This window comes from Centropristis striata, chromosome 9 (genome assembly GCF_030273125.1).
Source record: "Centropristis striata isolate RG_2023a ecotype Rhode Island chromosome 9, C.striata_1.0, whole genome shotgun sequence".
Classification (NCBI taxonomy): Eukaryota; Metazoa; Chordata; class Actinopteri; order Perciformes; family Serranidae; genus Centropristis; species Centropristis striata.
In genome coordinates, this window is record NC_081525.1 from 14,788,477 (window position 1) to 14,800,784 (window position 12,308).

The following is a 12,308-nucleotide window of genomic DNA, read 5'->3' on the forward strand; positions in this document are numbered from 1 at the left end:
CTAATTGCCCAATTGCACAGCCTTAAGAGCGTGCATATAACGAATGCTGGGTTTTGTTGGTTTTCTGAGAATCTACTGCACCTACTGGTACCTTGTTTGCCATGTAGAAATAAAAAATATACTAAAAACCTGGATTAATCTGGTTAGTCACATTGGACTGCTATTATATTGAACACTGCTGTATGTATTTTCAGCGGTTGGCAACGGTTGACAACTCTTCTGCAGAGAAACCCCCTTTTTGTTGTTACAACCCTGGCTCAGAGGTTGCAACAAAGGAGAGAGGGGACACAGAGCTCTGAGGATAGTTACAATATTTATTGATCAAAAAGAAGCATAACGTGTGTGTATGAGTAAGTGTAGATGGATGTGTGTGTATATGTGTGAGAGTAGATGAGATAATCAGGTCGTCAGCCAGAACAGCAGCCAGCTGCTCAGCCAGGAGAGAGAGAGAAGACTGACTCAGGCAGCCTTTTATAGATGAGACCACACCCTGAGGCGTGGTCTGCTGAGGACGGCCCACTGCTTCCTGGTAGGGACTGAGGGGAAGCAGGCAGATGCACGGGGCCGTCACATTGTCAATAAACCTAGGAAAACTACACATCCTCTGAATGCTCTAGGTCTCTAGTTTTTGGTTGTAAAGTTTTGTGAGGCTGTGATTAACCTCGAGGTCACAGCAGCTCATTTTATACAGTGAGGTCAAGACTCAAGAAATGCCCTCACTGCAATGAACTGGCTACTACTGATGACTAACATCATCCAACATGAAGAAAACCGGGCTCATTGAGTCCACAAGAGTCTCAGCTTTCCACTGATACCCAGTTTATGTCATTCAAAGCCTAAAGGGACCTCAGTATGCACAAATATTCAAATACAGTATGCGGAAATAGCAAATTCGCACATGAGATAAACTATGTGGTTTTAGCCTTAAATTGCATGAAAATCATCATGAAATAACAAAAATTTTTGCAGCGTTATTTCGACGACTTTCCCGACATGATATCCTGACGCAACTTTTAGTTGTTTTATTTTTTTTGTTTTTTTTAGTTTCATATGTATGTCCGGTAAATTCCTAAAAGCCAGCTACGGCCTCAGGAAAAGAAAAAAAAATCGGCAGTGTGTAATTTATATACTGTATTATCATACTTATGTAAACGTAAGAAAATTGCTATTTTGTATTATGATAAGTTTAATAGGCTAATATATATATGTATATATGTATATATTCACCCATTGATGTTCATATTACTACATATGGCAACCTTAAAAATAAAATATATTTTTCTCTCACATGCAATATTTGTGAAATACAAAATACTCTCAGGAAAAAATATCTTACAAAAAAGAGAAATTATATATGATCAATGCCAAATAGCCATGTAAGTATTTTATGTATACAAGGTATATATTATGTATGTATTAGTCTCACTTTTTATTATTTTGTCTGTTTCCATATCTATATATCTGTATCTTGTGCTGCTGTGACAACTAAATTTTCCCACTGCAGCATAAACAAAGTCGTATCTTTTGTGTGACACTTGAAGAAGAGTAGGCTACTGTTATTCAGGCATCAGTGAAAAAGAGTAACTATAACATTTACTGCACAGTAACCCTTATTGCACAGATGTCATGCATTTGATCATTAATAATAGAATTATTAAATATTTATATTAAAAGTGGTCTTTAACAGAAGCACAGCCAGCAGCTCTGATAGGAAGTCTAGATGAACTCCATCAGCCTCATCAGTGTGTTTGCTGCGACCAGAATAACTTCATTTTATTATGAATTCATTAGGGGGAGATGTTTGTTTTTACACTCAGTCTCTGGACAAACATGTGGAGCAGCGTGAAAATGTTCATTATCAGAGCTGTGAAACATTTAAAACAAGCAGTACTGAATGGGCCCTCGCAGTACACGCGTGTCGGGGCATGCTGCCGTCGGGGTGTGTGCGTTACAGGGGCCAGTCTATACCACCCCTATGAATTTCATTGCCTTAAGTGTTATAGTGTGGCCACGGTACCAAATATGAAATTAAACTGCCACCACAGTGTCACCTAGGGGCCGATCAATAAAACCTTAAAGGGTTATCCTCAGGAGGGCATTGACATTAATTGTACCAAGTTTTGTATAATAATGCACAAACTATCCCTTTAATCTTCATACAGTGTCTGAAGGAGGACTCTTAACTGAAATGTATAAATTAGAAGAGGCAGGTAGCACTGGTGGAAAGTAACTATGTACATTTACTTAAGTACTGGACTTAAAGTACAATTTTGAGGTACTTTTATGTACATTTTATGTAACTTTATACTTCTACTCCACTACATCTTGAGGCATTTATTGTACTTTTTACTCCTCTACATTTAGTTGACAGCTTAAGTTACTTTTCAGGTTCAAGATTTTTTTACTTTTACTGAAGTAAAGGATCTGAATACTTCTTCCACCACTGTCCTTTTTACTTCTGTTTTTTTTAAATTATTTTTTTATTACTATTATTTTAATTATTATTATTATTTTAATTCTATTTTTTTTTATTTTATAAAAAATATATTTTTTTAAATTTTATTTTTATTTTTATATTTTTTTTCCTGTGCTTCTGCGCAGGGCCGCGCATGCGCAGAAGCGCAGAAAAAAATAAAAAATAAAAGATAAAAAATAAAAAATAAAACTGTGACATGACTCCACTCCACTCATTTAAACTACCTAATAAACTTTTAAGTGGTTTCATTTATAAAAATGGGTAATAATTTTAAATGTATCATGTTTTTCATTTTAAATCTTGACCTGAAAAGTAACTAAAGCTGTCAACTAAATGTAGAGGAGTAAAAAGTACAATATATGCCTCAAAATGTAGAGGAGTAGAAGTATAAAGTTACATAAAATGTACATAAAAGTACCTCAAAATTGTACTTTAAGTCCAGTACTTGAGTAAATGTACATAGTTACTTTCCACCATTGCTACCTGCCTCTTCTAACTTATACATATCAGTTAAGAGATAAGGATAACCCTTTAAGGTTTTATTGATCGGCCCCTAGGTGGCACTGTGGTGGCAGTCTAATTTCATATTTGGTACCGTGGCCACACTATAACACTTGAAATGAAAGTGAAATTCATAGGAGTGGTATAGACTGGCCCCTGTAACGCACACACCCCAACCTCTCATTGAAAAATAAAAACTCAGTCAACCAAATAGTAAAGTGGTCTAGCAGACTGATTGGTGAGCCACAGCTCAACGTGGAGACCTTGTACACAAAACAATTACAGCGCATTACTGGTTCAATTTTAAATGACAGTTCCCATCCATTGCACACAGAGTTTCCGCTCCTCCCCTCTGGGCGTAGGTTTACAATCCCTAGGTGTAGAAAAAAAAGACACAAAAACAGTTTTGTTCCTGCTATGCTTTGCACAGGTGTTTATTTATTGTTTTATGTATGTATGTATTTTATGTATGTATTTACTATTTCTATATATACATTTTAACCTTTATCTACATTTTTACAGCCTAAACAAGTTTTATTTTGCTGTTTTATTTTGTTTATTTTTCTGCTATTCGTATTTTTCACATCAATATCTAAGTATAGTCTGGACCTGTAAGAACTTTTAAGAATTTTTAATTTTTTTTAATTTTTTTATTTAACTTGCCATTTCTTAACTCCCACTGTCTTAAGTTGAATGATGTGTGATATGTGCCTCTTTTGTGTGTGTGTATGAGGACTCTATACTGCAAACAAAATCTACCTCTGGGTACAAATAAAGTAAATAACATAGATAAAGAGATAAAAAACATGATAATGATAATTAATTTCATTGCCTTAAATCTTATGGTCTGGGCAGAGTGCCAAATATTAAATTAGACTGCCACCAGAGCGCCACCTAGGGGCCGATCAATAAAAACCTTCAAGGGTTATCCTCAGGAGGGCATTGACAATAAGTATACCAAATTTGGTGTTAATCCGACCAACCGATTTAAAATACTTCAATTTAAAGAGCGCTACCTAGTGGTCATCGGCCAAAATTTTGCACAGAGCCTCAGGGGCTCATAAGGAAGTAGTAACCTGAGTTTCATGTCATTCAGACACACCAATGTGGAGATATCCAACACTTTGTGTTTTGTGTTGATAATAGCGCCACCTGCAGGAAGTTGTTATTTAATAACTTGATTATTCTTGGTGTTATCAAAATTCTTTTAATAACTTTTTGTTATGAGGGTCCATAGATGCTGTGTGCAAAGTTTGGTGCAAAACGATGAAATTGCCTCGGAGGAGTTCGAAAAAGTATGATTACGACATTTCGCAAATTTGTGAAAAAAAACTCTATGCGAGAAAGGGCGAGATTCAGCACAACTCAGTGAACGCGTGGATATAAGGTTTTTGAATGTGCGATAAAGTATGTGGGAGTTATTAGCCAAAACGCACTTTCCTTTATTATAGCGTCACCTAGTGGTGGAAATTCAGGATGACAATAGATTATAAAATATTTCGCCAGGTGTGACTTATATTTAAAGTTTCATGAGTTTTTGGGTATGTTCAGGCAGTGACAAATGCGATCATATGGGAAGAAAAAAAAAAATTATTCGCAATACAATAGGGACCTCGCAGGTCGTTGCCTGCTCGGGCCCTAATTATTTTAGAAGAGAAGAGCCACGGCCTGTGTTGAGTCTCCACGGTTCTCATGGTGTGTTCATGTACAGCCCGCTGCTCCGAGCTCTGCAGACCCATACTATTGGAGTGTCACATACTATCAATCAGTGCACAGTATCTCCTCCCAACCCCCAAAATACATTCCTTTATGACTAGACAGACATAAAGGACTTTTTTTTTTTTTTTTTCAAGAAACACAAACCTTTATTTTCAATATGACATTAAATGCAAGCCAGTAGGCCAATATTATTTTTTTCTTTAAGAAACTTCAGTCCACAATCTTTAGAGGACCTTCATGAATGAGAACTAAATTATTTTTTTCTTACTCTATTCTTTTCTAGAGCTTTGAAGCAACATCAATTAAACAGTCAGACATACAAAAATATCAGCATGCATAACAGCCCATTTGTGTCAAGAAACAGTCCACTGAGGGCATGATGGGGAATGCTGCAAAGTCCAGAGTTCTGCAGAGTCCAGAAAAAAAAGAATGTGATTATAAATTATAATAAATTAAGACATAGTTGATGTAAAGACGTTCAAAGTTCAATTAGAGGGTGGCAACTGTCCGGCAGGCTCTCCTCTGTGCAGTCAGTGATGTGTTTCCAGTTCCACGATGGTCCACTCCCCCTGTGGAGATGCAGCATCTTCTGGGGAGAAGCTGGTTACAGTGATGCTGGTGGAGGAGTCCTCCATGGGCGAGATGAGCTCTGCCCAGCGCTTGAAGGTCTCCTTCTCTGGGGACAGGAAGGCCTGCGAGTCCAGGCAGTCACGTGACAGGGACAGTGTCTGTTTAATAAGGTACTGGGCCAGGTTGAGCTCCTCAGGCACAGGGTTTATGACGCCCAGATTGGACTCTTGGTCGGAGAGGAGTTGCCTGAGCAGGCTCCAGTCCCGTTCTGCAAACTCATTGCTTTTGTCATCGTCCCCTCTTTGCTTTTCTTCCTCTTTCTTCAGTTTAACATTCCTGTCCTTGTCCGAGCAGTGCTCAAAGGCTTCTCCCACATCCATCTCGTAAATGGGAGATAGGGCTTTGGATGGCCGGCGGTCATGTTTGCAGGTTTGATCCAATCTGTCACAACCATTGTCCCCTAAAAACAATTGACAATACTGCAAAATGACAAACTGATTCACTCCTCCACAGTTCTTTTCTTTTTTCATTTCAGAGACTAGTCACTGCCTACTACCACAAAACATTGATTACTGTTGAATGTTTACCCTTAATGCAACTGTGTCCTTCAAAAGACTTTCTATAGTGAAGTTAGGTGAACACAATATGTAAGCAGTGACATTCATGGTCACCATATGATAATTTAAGTGGTAATACCACTACCAATTTTAAATGTATTACTTTGAAATTCTCCTATCGCTTCACATTTGGATGCAAGGGTATACAGTTGCATTAATGGTAATGCACAGAGGGACACTAATCTGAATGCATCTCTTTATCCACCTGTTCAAACAAAGTAAGCCATGCATTGCCAGCACCAGTGAACTTTGCATTTGTCAGTAAGTAACAGTGATATGTTTTGCAATTGAACGTGCAGGTCTTTGAACGGGCAGACCTAATGAACAGACTTAAATACTGTCACAAACACCTAAAATGCAAGCAACGGTGCTTTACTTAGTAGCACAAAAGATGGCACACCACCAAGTTTCTTTTGACATTCTTTGTGTTTTCTATTTTAAACAATTTCAAAAAAAGGCAGGAGATGAAGTAATTGGTCACTGTTTGATATTGAAAACAAAATAATTTACATGTTAGTGTAATGGTGCAGCAGGATTTCTTTTTCTGAATATGATAGTGAAAAAAGAGAGACATGGCAGGACCATGACAGCTGCACTAGAGACACATCACATACTTTACATAGGAGGCTACTGGCACTACACAAACCTACTGAACAAAAGCTTATAGACAAACAGTTTTCTTTAAAGGTGGATGGCTGCGTATCTAGACATAAATCTACCGGGCATGACAAAAGGTGATGGATAATTGGAAAAAATACACAAAAAATAATTGATGGTAAAAGGGAATGACAAATAAATTTTAATAGTAGCATGCATGTGTGCAATGCAAAAATATAAAATAAAAACAAACAAAAAAACAACTTAGGAACAGGTACATTCTCAAATAGAAATAAAGAAAAACAGCAAGGAGATGCAAGGGAAAAGTTCCCCAGTATAACACACTTTACTGAGAAGCAGTGGCAGTTTAGTGTTTCGTGTCTATTTGAAACCATCATTTTGTTGTTTACCTCAACATAATTAAAAAAAATCATTACTTGCTTGTAATTTACCTGAAATCAGTTTTAAAGGTGCTACATATAGCAGTTTAACATCAACAAATATTTTTAAATTTATTTTGAGATGTTAGTAAAATTACTGTCAACAAAAAGACCATCAGTGAGAAGCCAAGCAGCATCGAGTAACGCTTGACATTGACTACATTTATATGCACAACGTTATTCCACTACTATATTGTCTTTTTTGGAATAAGAATTTTCCTAAATTTTTTGTGCATGTAAACAAAGAGTTATTTGTGCTTTATGGCACAAAAGAAGAAGGGCTTCTGTATATTGAAGTTTGTGTTTCTTAAAGATGGCAATGGTTTAATGCATAAAAAAAGCAGAACATATTTATCCTTTACAATAAAGCAAAATAAAAATAAAAAGCTGTAGCAACATCTTCTGAGCGATGAGGTTGATGGGAAATGTAGTCTTGATTTTAAGAAACACAAGCTTCAGTGGTGTGACTTACAATTATCCCAATGAGGGTCACTAATAGTAATTCTACCAACAAACCACAATTAATTTGGTAATGATATATTGATGTTAAAATTATATTTTAAACACCTTCAGCTATGTCAAATTATCTGTGGCTTGAAAAGGCCAAAGACTCCACTGCGTAAAAGAAATGACAAAAATAATCAAAAAAATCTTTTTTTTATGTACATAAAAGTGCATTGGTATAACTTTGTCACAGGCCTTGTCACAAGGCAGATTCTTTTTGACAAATACAATTCTATGATCAGTCTTAGTGAAATGTACACTGCTTTCCCCTTTTTGTGTAAACTGAGTTACCAAGGCCTAAATGCCTCTGACTAATAAAAGGTAGTTCAGTTGTTTAAATTTACAGTTTAGATTATTTGTAATGATGAGACCAATCTCCATCTTTAAAAGGATATTTGTTGTTGCAAATTCAAATTCACAACAGCTACACATTCAATGGGTTGGAATGAGAGGAAGTTTTAGCTATGAAAATATGATGGCCGCTGATTTCACTTGAATTTGAACTTGTTTTTATCACTACTCACTACACTATATCCTTTTTCTGAAAGAGGGATAGGTACATGTAGGATGTGGGTAAGGTCTAGGAATCAGAGCAGAGGAGAATGGATCTTGCAGGGACAAACTATACCTTTACTGATGGAGTTTGGGGATAAGAGATGGCTTTGGATTCTGGTTCTAGGAAGGGTCCGTAGATCATACATTACCTGCTGGAGATTGTGCAGCATGTACAGGAGAGTCCCCTGTCAGCTGAGGCTCATTTAAGTCTAGATGTAAATCAGCTTTCTTGTTTTCTGAGGGATTGGTGTGATTTTTGCGCAGCCCTCCATTGTATTGTTCGGTGTGCCGCAGATCCAGGTGGCATGGGCGCTCCTGGGGAGGGAGGTCTTTAGTCTCAGCATCCTTTACTTCATTGCTCTCCTCCTGCACTGGATCCTCGATCTCTGTAAGAAACACAGAAGACTTTTCTTCCTCTTCCTCATCGTGTTTTTCGTGCTCCGTGCCTGCACTTTCAAGTTGGCACGGCAGGTGGTTCTGTTGGTCGCTGGGAGGGGCACAATTGGGCCGAGGAGCTGAGTCGGACTCAAAAACATCGCAGGGAGTCACAGCGTCATTGGGTTGTTGAGGTGGAGTCTGCACGCCGCCCTCTTCCGAGCCCAGCTCCTCACACTCGTCAACAGAAAGCAGCACTGAGCGGCGGAAGTTGGAAGTGGACTGGTAGTCGGGCTGGTCGTTGTCCTGCTCCACACCGTCGTCGTCAAAAGCTAGGTTGACGATCCCCTGAAAGAGTGGTGAGGGTTCAGTTGGCGGCAGCGCAGTCTCACCTGGAATCACCTCAACTTCAGACCTCTCATCCTCCGTCGCCTCTTCATCATCGTCTTCCTCTTCCTCCTCAGAGGAGAAAAGCTGGTGGTCGGGAACACTTTTTACAGTCACAGTGGCCTCGACCTCTGAGTGCTCCTCCTCTACAGCGACCTCATCTCTGTGCAACCACGAGCGAGGACGCTGCCGTACGCCCTCCTCCTCGCTGGTGGTCTCCGCTTCCCGCCCGCGCAGCCGCACCTCCACCCTCAACCCCGCCCCGCCTTCGTACATCTTTAACTCCTCCGGGGTGCTGGTGTCGCTGCTGCTGCGACCCAAGAAGTCGTGACAGCGCATGGTGCCGCACTTTGACACGCCTCTGTCGTTGGAGCAGTCATCGTCCTGCGAGCCTCCGGCGTCATAGTCCTCCGAGCGGGGCTTGATGTCGTCGGAGGAAGTGGTGTGTGTGCTGCCGGTCTCGGACTCTGGGCTGACCTGATGGTGGATCCCGCTCCAGGAGTCTTCTAATGGAGTGTCGGTGCTTCCCATGCTGCAGGGGGTGTCTACGGGGCGCTCTGCGTCTCTCGGAGAATTCGGGGAGCTGACCTCATGAACTTGCCCTCCGATGATGTGAGCTGGGATGACACTGCTTGGTGACTTTTTCACTTTACTCCCTTCAGTCTGTTTGCAAGTGTCTGCATTAGCAGATTTGACATGCGGGATGCTGTTAGCTACTGGTGCACTATTGGTGTTTTCTGACTGTATTTCAGTCTTCTGACTCTGCTCAGGGCTCGTTTCTAGTTGAAGGCTGAGTGAATCCCCTCCGCCCTCGCTTGCTGCAGGCTGGTCAGAGAGCGCTACTTCTGTACTATCTCCATGTGCTTCACTGGTGTTTTCAGTTGGCGCTAGTTCAGTCTTACAGTCTGAATTTTTACCACTCGCTGCCTCTTTTCCTTTGGTTCCTGATTTCTTGGAGGCAGCTGAGGTTTTGGAAGTCCCTCCAGATTTCGGAGACGCTTTCTCCGTAGATAATTCAGTAGTACTCTTCGGCTTTGGTCCAGACTTGGCAGCTACTACCGGAGACTGCTTGGAGGGGGCCGAAGAGGTTTTTGGTGGTTTAGCACTGGATTTAGCTGAGGCTCCAGTCGCTGAAGCGGGTTTTGTGATCTTCTTTTTAGAAGTTTCACTGCTTGCTTTGTCTGATGCTGAGGATTTCGACCCATCTTTGCTGTCTTCTTTCCTGGGGGAAGCTGGCTTTTTTGTGGATCCATGCTTAGAGACTAAACCAGAGACAGAACAGAACATTAATACATTGGTACAGTGGATTAACAGACATTTGATTCAAGTCAATTAATAGCGTCTCACCATGGTGGTCTGGTGTGCCTCTTCCCTTGGTGTCTGCTCTTGCTGCTGTCGCTCCAGTAGACACTTTCTCAGCCGCACCAGTCTTGACTCTGCCACTTGACTTATTGGTTGGACTGTGATTGGTGAAAAGGACAGGTGGAGGCATAAGACAACAGTGACCACAAATGTTTTTACCCTAATAATCACTACATTTGGCTCGCATCCATCCTTAAAAACATTCATGAGAAGAATTGAGAAGTAGATTAATAAATATTGAGCACCAGTGGGGGGCAGCAAAGTGTTTTCTCTGATTTTGTCAAGGACAAGCCTCTCAGGCATGAGCAGATTATCAATGCGAAGAATTTCAAGTTGTTACTTGTGTCCTTGTGAAGGATGTTCTACCTTGGTTTTTTAAGTAAAACTGCAAGATCAAGAGAAAAGAGAGAACATTTTTACAGTTGGAGATCTGCTGTGTGCCCAAGGTTGATTATTCTCATTATCAGCCTTTCATCTTTCTGAGCTTATCCAGTACATTTCCATAGCATCAACCTTAGATAGTCATGATAGCTGATAAAAGATTAGTGTCGCTATCCAAATTTAGGTTAGATGGGAGTTGAATGTTAACTGCTTTCCCAAAGTATCTTCATTTTGTGTGTATACAGCACACAGATCCAGAAAAATAAAACTAGGTTACTTGTACCATCTCTCTCTTTACAAAAGACAGCAATCGAAAGATGCAACCGAGATGTGTTTTCTAAGGCTATCAGCTATTTATTGGCTAACTTACGTAGTTGCTTTCGAGGGAGACTGTTCAATATTGATGTGTTCCCAGAACAGATTGAGTTTGGATGATGCAGACTGCAGAACAGATATTTTTAACATCTTTGAAGGACAGATAAGAGGCTTGTCAGTAAAAGCTACACAGCTGCTTTTAACTTCCTGTCAGCCACATGTGGCCTGAAGAAACATCCAGGTGCTGCAACACTCATCTTATTTGCCCTACATTTACACCACTGAACATTTATGATTTAATTACTAGGCCCTGAATGTAAGCTAATTGACTTGGGTAGATTGGGATTGATCTCATATTGCAACTTGTCTGGTCATGTAAGAAACTGCAGTGAGGATGTATGGCACTGGGAGAGAAAAATAGTCAATAAATTTTGTCTTGTTTGAATGTTTGGACTGTAGCTAATTTGTGTAGGTGGCTGTGTTAAGTAAACTGTTGGACATGTCTGGATAACACAAAGGTCTCCGGGGAGAGAGAGAGAGAGAGAGAGAGAGAGAGAAATTAAATAAATTAAAACATGAAATATTTCATTCTGTGTGTAATGGATCTATATAATGCATTATTTCCACTTGAATTGAATTACTGACATAAATTAACTTTTCTATGATATTCTAATATATTGAGATGCACCTGTGTACACGTCTTTTGTCCTAATTTTGTATTTTGAAAGTCCCAGCCCCCTTATCCGTCCTATCAATTCTTAGGGTGTGTCACAGCTAACACAAAGCAAACTTTTCTTGCATTACAATTACATACAAAGCCAAGGTAAAAATGCAAATAGATGTGATTCGCAATGCAAATTATGTTCATTACATGTATTTACATTTGCTGAAATATGAAGCTGTGTCACGAAAGCCTATCAGTATTGGGATTCTCCTCACGTCACTAACCCTCTGATGTTAAAACAGAAATAGAGGGAAAAATATTGTAGCCTAGCCTTATGTGGGAACTTAGAGCTCTATGATAGAACCTCATATTTTTACGGTGAACGGACAAAAAAGTAAGCAAAGAAGGGGGTCTGAAGTTCTGAAAATAATCACAGTGCAATGCCATTAACCCAAGTTATCTGCATGCCTGTAAGCCCCTCCTCTGTCTTGCACAAGTACTGCAAGGAAAATATTCTCTTCATGTGTCTGGCTGTGGCGGACTGAAGGCCATGATGCTCGGAATAAAGCTCACCTGCTGATCTTTGCCGTGTCTGATTTCTGTGGAGGTTTTGTCAGTGGGGATTTGTTCACCGTCTTAGCCTGGTGTTTGGGCTTTGCACCTAAAACACATAAAATGAACCACAAACACAACTGTAAACAGAAGTTTGCCAGGGCAGTTAGTTTTGAGATGAATCAAACAAGACGACAAGTATGACACATATGAACTATGATTTACTCAAGAATAAACCAAATAATATTCAGGGTAGCGGGGATAAACAGGGTAATGTGCTGCTAGTGTGTGAG

The 12,308-nt window shown here is 39.8% G+C and overlaps 1 protein-coding gene across 1 annotated transcript in view; it reads right to left on the reverse strand.

Moving 5' to 3' along the window:
- Nucleotides 1–4,835: 4,835 nt before the first annotated feature.
- The window catches only part of btbd8 (BTB domain containing 8), a 31,532-nt gene continuing 24,059 nt past the window's right edge, over nt 4,836–12,308 (reverse strand). The window contains exons 16-19 of the mRNA XM_059340809.1: nt 12,037–12,124; nt 10,089–10,201; nt 8,129–10,003; nt 4,836–5,726 (exon numbers count right to left, since the gene is read on the reverse strand). Coding sequence (XP_059196792.1) covers nt 5,227–5,726; nt 8,129–10,003; nt 10,089–10,201; nt 12,037–12,124 — 2,576 coding nt within the window. The 3' untranslated portion in view covers nt 4,836–5,226. The remainder of the gene's footprint in view (nt 5,727–8,128; nt 10,004–10,088; nt 10,202–12,036; nt 12,125–12,308) is intronic.